This window comes from Pinus tabuliformis, chromosome 4_1, assembly GCF_031772625.1.
Source record: "Pinus tabuliformis cultivar Carrire ecotype Pingquan chromosome 4_1, CPIR1, whole genome shotgun sequence".
In the NCBI taxonomy this organism is placed as follows: domain Eukaryota; kingdom Viridiplantae; phylum Streptophyta; class Pinopsida; order Pinales; family Pinaceae; genus Pinus; species Pinus tabuliformis.
The window spans coordinates 972,413,755-972,427,009 of record NC_142303.1 but is presented as its reverse complement, the minus strand read 5'-3'; the positions used below and the strand labels follow the sequence as shown (position 1 = coordinate 972,427,009).

The window sequence follows — 13,255 nt, the reverse complement described above, 5'->3', positions numbered from 1 at the left end:
AGATCCATTTGAAGGATATGCGGATATGGCACTCTTTGAAGAAATAAATTCAGGATTCAATAGAAGTAAAACAGTGAGAATTTATGGATCGATAAAACAAAATCCCTCGTCCGATAGTTGAAGCTTGGTTACAGAAGTATATTTTTCTAGACCAATACGAAATTTTCATCCCTTTATTTCCTATTGAGTTGTATGAGTGGATATTGAGGTTGAATGGAAGGAAGAACTATTTTAAAGGTGAAGAACCTATGATGTGGACTCTTGAACTGATACATCGACCTAAGAGCACTGACAAGAGGATGTCAAGGGTTGTTGATTTATGGATTAATAATATCTTATGAGGATTCATTACTAAGTTCACAGTAGACTCGAATTTTTCCTACAACAAAGTTGAACAAGGATTCTTCAAGGGAATTCAAGGTAAGTATTTGAAATCTCTGAAAATTTGGATTAAGATGCTTTTGTGTGAAAAAGGAGTATTATAGACGCAATCATATTGCTAGTTTAGTTATGTTTAGAAGAAGAGGGAATAAATCTGAACAAGAGATCATAACAACACGAAGTGGAAAGAGATATATGGTAGATACCAAAAACATATCTCATGGAAGATATCTAAAGACTTTCATAGAGACTGATTACAGCCCTGTTTTGAGTGAATATGAAAGTGAAGAAAGCCTCCCTGATAACCCTCAGGTAACTCCACAGTATTCACCCTTCCATCTTGAGAGTTTCCAAAAGCCAAAATGTAGTAATAGCGAGGGTGTTTTTGGCTCTCCCCCTCTCCCTGCCCCTCCCCCTCCCTCTACCCCTCCTGCCCCCCATCCCCCTCACCTTAAAGCTCCCCATCCCCCTCCAAGAAGAAGTATGGTTGATGATATTAAGCTACCCGTTTTCAAAGGCGCTGGATTGGAGGATCTAGAACAGTTTTAGTTTTAATGTGAAGCAGTATTGAAAACTAAGTAGCTCATCAATGAGAATATAAATAAAGTGAAACGTGTTACGACATTCCGAGATAGAACATTTCCATAGTATATAAAGTATTCAAATAATTAGAAAAAAATGTTTCCAGATATTAAAACAACACTAATAAGAGAGCTTAAGAAGTCGAAGTCTAAGTTGCAGTGCATCACTGAGTTGAAATAGATTGAACAGAAACCTACTAAGTATGTTTGGGAGTTTGATCAAAGATTTAAGGTGCTATTGGATCAAGTAAGATTTGACATAGTCCCATAGAAACAACGAGAATGGTTTATATTTGCACTACTACCACATATCAAATTGCCATTAATGCAGCAAAATATAGGAACTGAAGTTGAACCTCTAGAAATTTCGATGAAATTGGAAGCTTCGCCTGTAGGAGATACTACTGCGAGCATACAACAGATTCAAAGTCAACTGGAGAACCTAACCCTACAGTTATAAGTCATCAATAAAAGCAAAGAACTTAGATAAGAAGTATGGTGTACAAAATGCATATCAGATGGCCATTCTAATGAACAGTACCATATCTTCAGGAATTACATTGCTGGTGGAGCACCGAATCCTCTAAATGTAGGATCTAGCCTATGGTGCGAAATATGTAAGACTAGAGGTGAACATTGTTTAGAAGATTGTTACTTGTTACAAAAATATATATAGACTCTAAGGAATATATATTGCAAATTTTCTAAATCAGTGGGACATGATGAGAATAATTGTTGACCTTATGAACTAATGATGGAGCACAATGATGACACTTATAAAATGAAAGTAGAATAGCATGGGAAATAGGACAATGGATAGTGTAGTGGTCGATGATGTTACCAGGGAATAGGTTGAGGTGGTGGAGCTGGTCGAGGACATGGATATATCATTTTCTATAACTCTAACCGGCCAAGTCATTTTGTGAGAGATTATCAAAATCCCACAACGATATGTAAGTGTTGTAAATCCTTTTACGATGTAATTAAAGAATGTCCTTTACTTATGGAAAAGATGCAAGAAAAAAGGAATTATAAGCCAACAAAAGATATTCAAATGTTGATTGTTGAAGGAGAACTGAAGAAGCTAGAATTAGTATTGTCACTAGAAGTGGAGTTGCGACTCGTCGTGATAAAATGGATGGAAAGAAAGAATCTGAAAGTGCATGGGTCAAAAACATTGTTGAAAAGGTTCATGTTCTTTATATTCATAAAGAAAGAGAAGTATTTATGGAAGCAAGGTGAAGTTTTATGGATTTTGGAGGTTCGACCTCTAGTGCATAGCCAAAGCTTGATCAAAGGAGTAATTGTGACATGTCATGATCTTTGACACAAAACCTAGCTTTGAAACATGATCGAGCTCTCAAATAAGATCAAGATACAAAAAATCAAGTAGGTATTTCAAAAAAAATTGCAGACATTTACAAAATTGTTAAGAGATCAAAAGGTTGTAGAAGGGCTTCAAGAGTTGGTAGATTCATGTGCATCCAAATAAACACTACGAAGTGAGATGCACACTATCAATAATTTGAATCAACAAAAAAGGACCAAAAGGGAGATGAAGCTTAGTGTGCAGATAGGAGTATATGAGATAGATCAAGTTATTTTGGATCTAGGACCTGATGCTAATATATTAACAAAGAATTCATGGGAATTAGTGGGTAATATGAAGCTACAGTGGTCACCTATTCAATTAATAATGGAAAACCAAAAAAATGTCTTCCCTCTAGGAAGACTACCAGGTGTCACAATAAATATTGAAGGACTTACACTATTGCAAATTTTGAAGTAATAGAGATCGTCGGTGATAGTAACCCTTATCCTGCATTGCTTGGAATTGATTGGGAATTTGAAAATTTGGCAATACTAACCTAAAGAAGAGACAGATAATATTTGAAGGAAACAATGTGAGAGTAATTTCTCTTTTGGAGTAATTTCTCTTTTGGATCCATTAGGAGTAAGATATACATAACCATTCAAAGAAGAATATTGCACAAGTGACATAGATAATATCTATCCAATGACCGTGAAGGAACAAGATTTTGTTAACGCTACCAGAGAGGGAAAGTTCAGTTGGGAGCGTGATAGTTGTTATACCTTAGACATAGCATAAGAATTGGAAAATTGGTAGAATAAGCTAGACGAAGTATCCATAAGACTTTGTGCACAAATTACTAATTCAGTTTGTTGTAAGATATCTGAGGTATGTAACCTGTCCTCTTATGATGGCCTACATGATGTAAATACTTTTCTTAATGATTATGAAGAAAAAATTCCAAAAAATGAAAGGTTGTCACCTTTGGATATAGCCCTGAAAGCTACCCTTGCTAGATTGTGGAATGCACATAAGAAGAATAAAGAAGGTTGGCACGAATTTCAAAGATTAATCTGGATAAGGTTTGGACAGATAGATACAAAAATAGAGATGAAATATCATAGTGAAACTAATAATACGAAGCATATTCAGCTATGCACTACAACGTAGAAGGAGATTCTGCAGCAAGAATGGGTACATGGATTCATTCATGCATTAGAAACAATCCCTAAGAACTCGTACCTAGAAACAAAGCTTTGACATGGTATAGTGAACTCGAAAGACATGGTTGATGACTTCATCTTAACATATAGCTTTGATGATGATTTCCCATACATAAATTTTGTCCTCCATATAGTCAGGAAGAATATTTTTGGGAATGTAACCCTAATGACATGGCATTAACCTAATTGTGTTGAGCAGATAGAAAATGCATTGCAGTGCTATAACCTTACTATACATGAATAAGAAGATCCTCACAACATCGACATAGAAGAGTCAGAAGGATACCATGAAGTAACTAGACCTGAGATAGAGATACTATATATAATGAAGCCATTAAATACCAAGAAGGTGAACATAGAATCAGAAAAGCAACACACGTTTACAACAATAGGAGGCTACTGGGATGAAGAGATAGTCAATAAAGTTACAGAGTTACTTCATCAATGTTAAGAACTATTTCCCACCAGGTTTTTAGAAATTAAGGGTATAATACGAGATCTAGGAGTCATGAAGATCCCCCTTAAGCCTTATGCAAAGCCAATAAAACAAAGACCTTAGAGGCTGAACCTGACGTATGAGGAGAAAGCGAAAGTAGAGCATGATAAGATTATAGTAGTAGGAATTATTGAACTATTACAAAAATCGAAATGGGTAGGTCCTATAGTGGCGCAAGAAAAGAAGACTCAAGGAGAAATTAGGATTTTTATTGATCTGAGAAAGTTGAATGATGCATGTTTACATGATCCCTTCCCTACCCATTTGATAGATGAAGTGCTAGACAATGTAGGAGGCCAAGAAGCTTACTTATTTACACATGGATTCTCCATTTATCATTAGGTTAGGATTGCACCTGAAGATCAACATAAGACCACATTTGCTACAGAATGGGGCTCATATCAATACACAATAATGCCTTTTGCATTAAAAAATTCCCTTGCTATATTTTTTTATGGTGGTGGTCGCAACATTTAACGAATATATCCACAAGTTTTTAGAGGTATATTTTAATGATTGGAAAGTATTTGGATTGTTGAGAAAACATGTTGGAAGTCTAAGACTTATGCTCGACACATGTAGATAATACGTTGATAACAAATTTCTGGATCCATATCGCATTCACTATTTTATAATCGATGTTTAGAACCAGCAACCGTGGTTCATTTTTAGGATGAAAATATAAACCACATTTGCTAGTTTGAAATGTAAATTATAAAATAGTGAATGTGATATGGATCTAGAAATTTGTTATCAACGTAATGAGAATAGTCGAAGAAATTTAAAGTCTGAAATACATGTAGACAATATTAGATCTCTTTGAGCCTAAAGAAGTGCATATTTTGTGTACCTTTTGGCATATTGTTGGAACATATTTTTTGTAAGCAAGGACTAATGGTGGAACCTCATAAGATTTTTATCATTGTGAACTTGCCTCCACCTAACATAGAATGAAAACTTCACACTACGTTGGGACATACTGATCTAGGTGGATCTTCAGACACAATGGCATGGGAAAAGCTCAAAATTCAAAGTGGAAGAAATGAAATTATCTTGACATAAGATCGAAGTGCTTGCTGCCCTGGTTCCAACGGTGTGAACTACACTCCAATCCGAGTCTGAATGAAGGAGATAGAAGCACTCAAAGTTTTGTGTAGATTTGCAGGAAACAGAGGAAAATGAAAGTCCAAGGATACTCCTATAAATAGTCTTGTTGTGTAGACATTTTCATTCTAAATCTACTTTAACCTGAATGGGCTAAAATGGACTTAAGATGATGAAGTTATCACGAATAGAGCTTGCCTTTGTTCCTTTAAAAAAGGAGGAATTTCCTCTAAAAATAGGCTTAAAGGCTTCTAAAGGAAAATCGCAATTGGAGGAGTCCAAAGGATAGACTTAAGGCCGAGTGGATGGAACCCCCGATCAACGATCTCTAACTAACGTAATTGGGGGTAGACTATGTGCAATATCAGGACTTAAGGCAGGGGACAAGCAATATCGGCGTTGGCGATCGATATCGGCGATATCGGCAATAGGGCGATCAGTGAATTCCTGATATAAAGGGCCAGTGATAGTGTGGTATGCAATTTGCAATAAAGGGCTAGACCCGATGGGTTTATAGACTCGATTTGATAAAATTTGAAGTCCAGGTTTTCGTTTTTTCTAGTGTTTTCCATGTATTGTTGTATTAACAAAAAAGTGCCTATTTTCGGGGATTGTTGCATAGAAAGGTCAGATGGTCAGCCCACCGATCCTTTCGTTAGAACGAATTCTATTTTAAACAAACCAACCTCCAATTGCAGTGGCCTGGTAACAAAGAAATATTATAAAACCCAATGAACGCAGAAAGTACGAGGGGAGAGGAATTTGCACACAGTTCGAGGAAGAAGCTTTGCAGGAGGGGCGAAAGTCCATTTTGTCCAGATTTGACAAATTTTATATGGTTTTAGCCCCTCTTGATGCCACTAGTGCAATGGCGCTATCCATTTATCCATATGATTTCTGCATTTCTCATCCATTTTCCAGAATGGAGGTATAAAACTCCTTTGTTGTAATTGATGATTGTATTCATCCTTTTTATGCCATTTAATGAATGAAGGCCTTCCCATTGATCAAGAAACACCCAAAGACATATTCCAAGTTGGATGAACTATGTTATCAAGTCTTGTTCTCTTCCTCTCATGCTTTATGTGTTTCTTCTTCTTCTCTCATGTGCACATTAGATTTCTATGGTTAAGCTGCAATTTCTACATGTGATTCTTTAATACATCTATAAGCGAAAGATTTCTGGATCACATACTGAGTAAAATAGGAAATTCATCAAGGGGTATGCCCAGATCACTACACCTATGGAGAAATTGTTGAAAAAAGATCTAACTTTTAAGTGGAATGAAGGATGTGAGAAGAGCCTCAACATATTGAAAGAAAAAATGGTAGCTGAACATATACTACTATTCCCTAATTGGATTAAGGAATTCCATGTCCATGTGGATGCGTGTTGTGTAAATTTGGGAGTAGTGCTAGCACAACTTGGTATAGGAGAGATTGATAATATTATAGCTTTGCAAGTATAAATATATCTAAAGCAAAAAATGATTAAACCACTATAGAAAGAAAAGGACTAGCCATGGTATATGCTTTGTAGAATTTTAGACACTATTTGTTGGGATCACATTTTAAAATGTTTACATACCATTTTGCATTGAAGTATTTGGTTAAAAATCCTATCTTATGAGGAACGATTTTCAAATGGTTACTGTTATTGCAAGAATAATATGAATTTGAGATCATTGTTAAACCAAGGAGACTAAATGTAGGACCTGACCATCTGTCAAGACTAGAAAAAGGGGAAGAACCAACTAGCAGAGAGGATAATCTCCTTGTTGCATAGTTATTTGCAATCAACATTTCAAATGACCATTTCATAGATATCATTCAATTTTTGACCATATGAATGGCTCCTTCAAAGTATACTATGTAGGAAGCGAATGAATTTGTGGCTAAGGTCACTAAGTTGTAATTAATAGTAGGATAGTTATATAATATGGGACCAAATTAGATATTATGCAGATATGTTCTGGAACATGAAACACAGATGATTCTAGCATAGGCTCATGGGGGCGCAAATGGTGGACGCTATATAGGAAAATCTACTTCGTAGAATATTTTAAGAGCAGGATTGTAGTGGCCTACACTACATGACTATTTCACAGATATCATTCAATTTTTGACCATATGAATGGCTCCTTCAAAGTATACTATGCAGGAAAACAATGAATTTGTGGCTAAAGTCACTAAGCTTTCATTAATAGCAGGATAGTTATATAATATGGGACCAAACTAGATATTGTGCAGATATGTTCTGGAACATGAAAGATAGATGATTCTAGCAGAGGCTGATGGGGGCGCAAATGGTGGACACTATATATGAAAATCTACTTCGTAGAATATTTCAAGAGTAGAATTGCAGTGGCCTACACTACATAAAGATACGAAGGAGTACTATCGAGCATGTGCAACAATAGAGTGCTCATAGGTTTGGGTCTATAGCTGACTACGCAAACTACCTACAGCTTAGTGCACATGCCAAGAACTTTTTGTTGTACAAAGATTCCTTATATTGAGCAACAGTTCTTGTGGAAGTAGCCCCACATTGGGGTGAACCATGGTAATTTGGTCCCTTTATGTGTATATTTTCTTATTATCTATTTTAAAGTTACAATCATTACAGTTGCATTTTACTTCAACGCAGTAATGGTTTATGGTTTTATATGACATGTTTAAGTGTTTAATCTAATGCAGAGAAGTGATTTATGAGTGATAATAATAAGAAAACATAATAATAGCACATCTCCACATCCTTGAAGGCTATAGAAGCTTGGTTCTACATCCTCCCATAGTCACCTTGGGTGAGTGTGATTTTCTTGCAGGTCATTGCCTAAAGGGCCAGTGATTGAGGGTTTTTTGGTGTGAAGTATAGATTGAACTTAGGTCAGCCCAGTCCAAGCCAAAAAATTATTTTATTGCTGGGACCAGGACCTATTTGAAGGATATGTGGATATGGCATCCTCCAAAAAGATAAATTCAAGACTAGATAGAACTAAAAGAGTGAGAATTTGTGGATCGATAAAATATACACCCTTGTCTGACAACTGAAGCTTGGTTACACAAGTATATTTTTACAGACCTATGAAATTTTCCTCCCTTTATTTCATGTTGAGCTATATGAGTGGATATTGAGGTTGACTGAAAGGAAGAACTATTTTAAAGGTGAATAACCCATGATGTGGACTCTTGAACTGATAGATCGACCTAAGAGCACTAACAATAGGATTTCAAGGGCTGTCGATTTCTGGATTAATAATATCTTGGGAGGATTCATTACTGAGTTTACAATAGACTCGACTATTCCCTACAACGAAGTGGAACAATTATTCTTCAAGGGAATTCAAGGCAACTATTTGAAATCTCTAAAAATTTGGATTAAGATGCTTTTGTGTGAAAAACTGGTTTTATAGATGTAATCAGATTGCTAGTTTACTTATGTTTAGAAGAAGAGGGAATAAATTTGAACAAGAGATTGAAACAACGTGAAGTGGAAAGAGATATAGAGTAGATACCAAAAACATATCTTATGGAAAAGATCTGAAGACTTTCATAGAGACAGATTATAGCCCTATTTTGAGTGAATCTCGAAGTGAAGAAAGACTCCCTGATAACCCTCAAGTAACTCCGTCGTATTCACCCTTCCATCTTTAGAGTTCACAGAAGCCAAAATCCAGTAATATCCAGGGTACTTTTGGCTCTCCCCCTCCCCCTCCCCCTCCCCCTCCCCGTACCCCCTATCCTCCTCACCTTACTTCTCCTCATCCCCCTCTAAGAAGAAGTATGGTCAATGATATTAAGCTACCCGTTTTCAAAGGAGCTAGATTGGAGGATCCAGAAAAGTTTTCGTTTTTATGTGAAGCAGCGCGGAAAACGAAGTAGATCAATAATGAGAATATAAATAAAGTGTAGCTTGTTACAACGTTCCGAGATAGAGCATTTCCATTGTATAGGAAGTATTCAAATAATCAGAAGAGAATATTATCATATATTAAAACAACATTATAAGAGAGCTTAAGAAGCCGAAGTCTAAGTCGCAGTGCATCACCGAGTTTAAATAGATCAAACAGAAACCTACTATATCTGTTTGGGAGTTTTATCAGAGATTTAAGGTGTTATTGGATCAAGTCGAAGCTCTAGAAATTGCGATGAAATTGGAAGCTTTTCCTGTAGGAGAAACTAATGCAAGCATGCAACAGATTGAAAGTCACCTAGAAATGCTAACCCTATAGTTACAAGACATCAATAAAAGAAAAGAAGTTAGAGAAGAAGTATGGTGAATGAAATGCATATCAGATGGCCATTCTAAAGAATAGTGCCATATCTTTAGGAATTTCATGGTTGGTGGAGCACTCGATCCTTTGAGTGCAGGATCCAGCCTATGGTGTGAAATATGTAAGACTAGAGGTGAACATCGTTTAGAAGATTGTTACATGTTACAAAAATATATACGGACTCTTAGGAATCTATATTGCAAATTTTGTAAATTAGTAGGACATGATGAGAATAATTGTTGAGCTTACGAACTAATGACAGAGCGTGGTGATGACACTGATAAAATGAAAGTAGAAGAGCATGGGAAATAGGAAAATGGATAGTGTAGTGGTCGATGATGTTATCAAGGAATAGGTTGAGGTGGTGGAGATGTTCGAGGACATGGATAGATCATTTTCTATAACTCCGGCCAATGAGGTCATTTTGCGAGAGGTTGACAACATCCCACAATGACATGTAAGTGTAGAAAATCCTTTTACCATGTAATTGAATAATGTCCTATACTTATGGAAAAGATGCAAGAAAAAAGGAATTAGCAGCCAATACAGAATATTCAAATGTTGATTGCTGAAGGAGAACCGAAGAACCTAGAATTAGTATTGTCACTAGAAGTGGAGTTGTGACTCATAGTGATAAAATGGATGGAAATAAAGAAGCTGAAAGTGCATGGGTCAAATATATTGTTGAAAATGATCATCTTTTTTATATTCATAAAGAAAAATAAGTCTTTATGGAAGCAAGGTGAAGTTTTATGGATTTTGGAGCTTCAACCTCTAGTGCACAGCCAAAGCCTGATCAAAAGAGTGATTGTGACATGTCATGATCCTCGACACAGAACCAAGCTCCGACACACGATCGAGCTCTGACACAAGACCAAGATACAAAAAAACAAGTAGGTATTTTGAAAAAAAATCTACAGACTTGTATGAAATTGTTAAGAGATTAAAAGGTTGTAGAAGGGCTTCAGGAATTGATAGATTCCTATGCATCCAAAGAAACACTACGAAGTGGGATGTGCACTATCAATAATTTTCATAAAGAAAAAAGAACCGAAAAGGAGATGAAGCTTAGTGCACAAATAGGAGTATATGAGATGGATCAAGTTCTTTTGGATCTGGGATCTGATGCTAATGTATTGACAAATAAGACAAGGGAATTAATGGGTTAGCTAAAGCTACAATGGTCACCTATTTAGTTAATAACGGAAAACCAACAAAAGGTATTCCCTCTAGGAAGACTACCAGGTGTCACAGTAGATATTTAAGGACTTCCCACTATTGCTGATTTTGAAGTAATAGAGCTTGTTGATGACAGTAACCTTTATCCTGCATTGCTTGGAATTGATTGGGAATTTGATAATTTGGCCAAATTAACCTCAAGAAGAGACAAATGATATTTGAAGGAAACAATGTGAGAGTAATTGTTCCCTTAGATCCATTAGGAGTAAGATATACAAAACCATTCAAACAAGAATACTGCACAAATGATATAGATAATATCGATCAAATGGTAGTGAAGGAACAAGATTTTGTTAACCCACAGAGGGAAAGTTCAGTTGGAAGCATGATAGTTGTTGTACCTTAGACTCCCTGGGATCCCAAATGTGAGGGTTTGTGAGTGCAACCCCTAATTTTGGGTCTTTTTGCCTCAACCGACCCAACTTTTGCACAATGTTGCCCCAACATTGGAAAAGGTTGGGTTTTTACTCCTTTATCACGACTATAGCCTACAGGGTCAGATAGGCTATTTTGTCGTCCATAGGCAATCAATTCATAGGGAACATTTCAATCTATTAACCACTCCTACCTAGGGAGGTAACGCCATTATGTGAATAAAGCCCCAATTTTGGAAGAGAAGCCTCATATGAAACATTAGTTTTCCAATTTCTTTCAAGCTTGGTTCACTTAGATGCAATAATGATTAATGTGCCTATTGGTGAAAGTTGCGACACTAGATATTGTGTGTAACTAGCAGGTGGTTCCATCTATACGTCCGACCAACTTAATTGGGGTCCAAATGCTCCAAAGGAACATATTGACACCCACAGGTGACGCGTTGAGAGCCAAGGTACTCCAGACTATTGTAGAGCATCATTCATAGCCGTGGGCACCTTCAGCACCCACAACGTTCTTGCATTTGCTTTATTATTCATTGGATGATGCACTTGGACCAACATGCCCCCAACCGGGTTAGTAGGGATCACATGGTTTGGCAGTTGATCTAGGGCCCATATGAGGTTTGTCTCATGCCTTGAGACATGGGAGGGATAGCACCATCTTTAGTGCCCTCAACATTGGAGAATAATTAGGCTCATTCACCACTTCGAGACCCATGAGACCCAATTTTGTGCCCCAAACCCACATTTGGGGTCTACAAGATGATTTCAAAGAGATCTAGGGGCCAATCCCTAGACCTTGATTTTATGAGCCTTCTATGTTAGTTTTTGTAGCATCGTATGTGTTCTAGCCACCAAATTTTGTGGAGAGGCTAGAATACATGAGATCTCCAAAACCCAGAAATCGTTTCTGGAAATTCCGCCTAGAAATGACTTAATTAGATTATTAACCAGTTTTTAAATATTTCCAAAGTCTAAACTTAGGGAATATGATTAATTAATCAGTGTTAATTAAGTCAAGGCAAGAATCATCTAGAAACTCACACATATCGATCGAGAGATGATCCTAGCCATCGATTATGTTTTAATCTTGGTTGTTTGTGCTCCAACAGAGGATTATAAGGGGAGGTCAATGCAGAGATGGAGATAAAACTTGAGTAGTTTGATTTCCAAAGTAGCAACAATCAGTTGCCGGAGAGAGAGCTAGAGATCAAAGCAGTGTGAGAGGGACAAAGACAGTGAGGCTGGAGGAGGCATTCTAGATCTAACGAGTGCATTTGCAGAGAGGCAGAAGAGCCACAGAGAGGCTGACGATGGGGCAGCGCAACAACCTCTAGAGGCAAGATCTATTTGCTGAGAGGGAGAGATGTTTTCAGTTCCAGAGGTCAAGAAGGAGTCCCAAAGTGCCAGAGAAGCATCTTTCCAGTCAGTAGAAGGCAGAAGGGCTTCATCAGAGACTAGTGTGAGGCTAGACGTCAAGCAAGCTGCTTAGAGCAATGCAGATGTTGACACAGAGGGTCAGAGGCCCAAATTTCTAAAGGCAAGTCGTGCCGGGAGTTTGCCTGTGGGGTGAGGAATATTCCTCACTACATTTTTGCCAGTATTTTTCTCTATAGGATTGCCAAATTTCGGCATCTAGTTGTACTCAGAATTTCTCACTGCTGCTTAATAATAAAACCTGTTGTGTTTTTCTGGGGACTTTTATCCAAAAACAATTGTGTTATTTCTTATGTGTGTGTTCTTGTATTTCTCAGTTTCCAGCTCATTATTTTCAGAGGTATTTTATATGTGAAGGTTGCAGTGTATTATTTCGATATCTGCCGTAGCAGATAAATTGTTAATTAATTACCAATTAGGAGAAATAGTATCAGTTGCTGCAATAGGGTTCCAGTTTGGAATTTTCACATTGTATTAGAGCGTAGTTGATTATCTGGAGAGTTCAAAAACGAAGAAAAAAGGAATTTCGCTACTCAGTGTGGGCAGCAGGCCGAAATTCCCAAGGGCAGTGCGATCTTTTGCTAGAGAGGCCAAGTTACTTGTGGAAGTTCGATTTTTCTGTGTGTGGGGCAGAAAAATACAATCCTTCTAGATTGAGTGATTCCAGAGGCAGAGGGTGTAGCTCAGTACTTTTGTTGGGCAGATGTCCATCTAGAAGTAGTGGTTTTGCAGCAGTTTGCTAGAGTAGTGCCAGTGTCGGGGTGGAAGAGAGAAGAGCACACATAGAAGGAAAATTTTCCTCGGGGAACTTCTAGCCTCAAGAGGTTCGAT

At 37.2% G+C, this 13,255-nt stretch overlaps 1 protein-coding gene across 1 annotated transcript in view; it reads left to right on the top strand.

The window, feature by feature from the left end:
* The first annotated feature begins 576 nt into the window (after positions 1 to 576).
* Positions 577 to 13,255, top strand: part of LOC149179379 (uncharacterized) — a 180,538-nt gene continuing 167,859 nt past the window's right edge. Inside the window, exon 1 of the mRNA XM_089422449.1 lies at positions 577 to 693. Coding sequence (XP_089278575.1) covers positions 577 to 693 — 117 coding nt within the window. The remainder of the gene's footprint in view (positions 694 to 13,255) is intronic.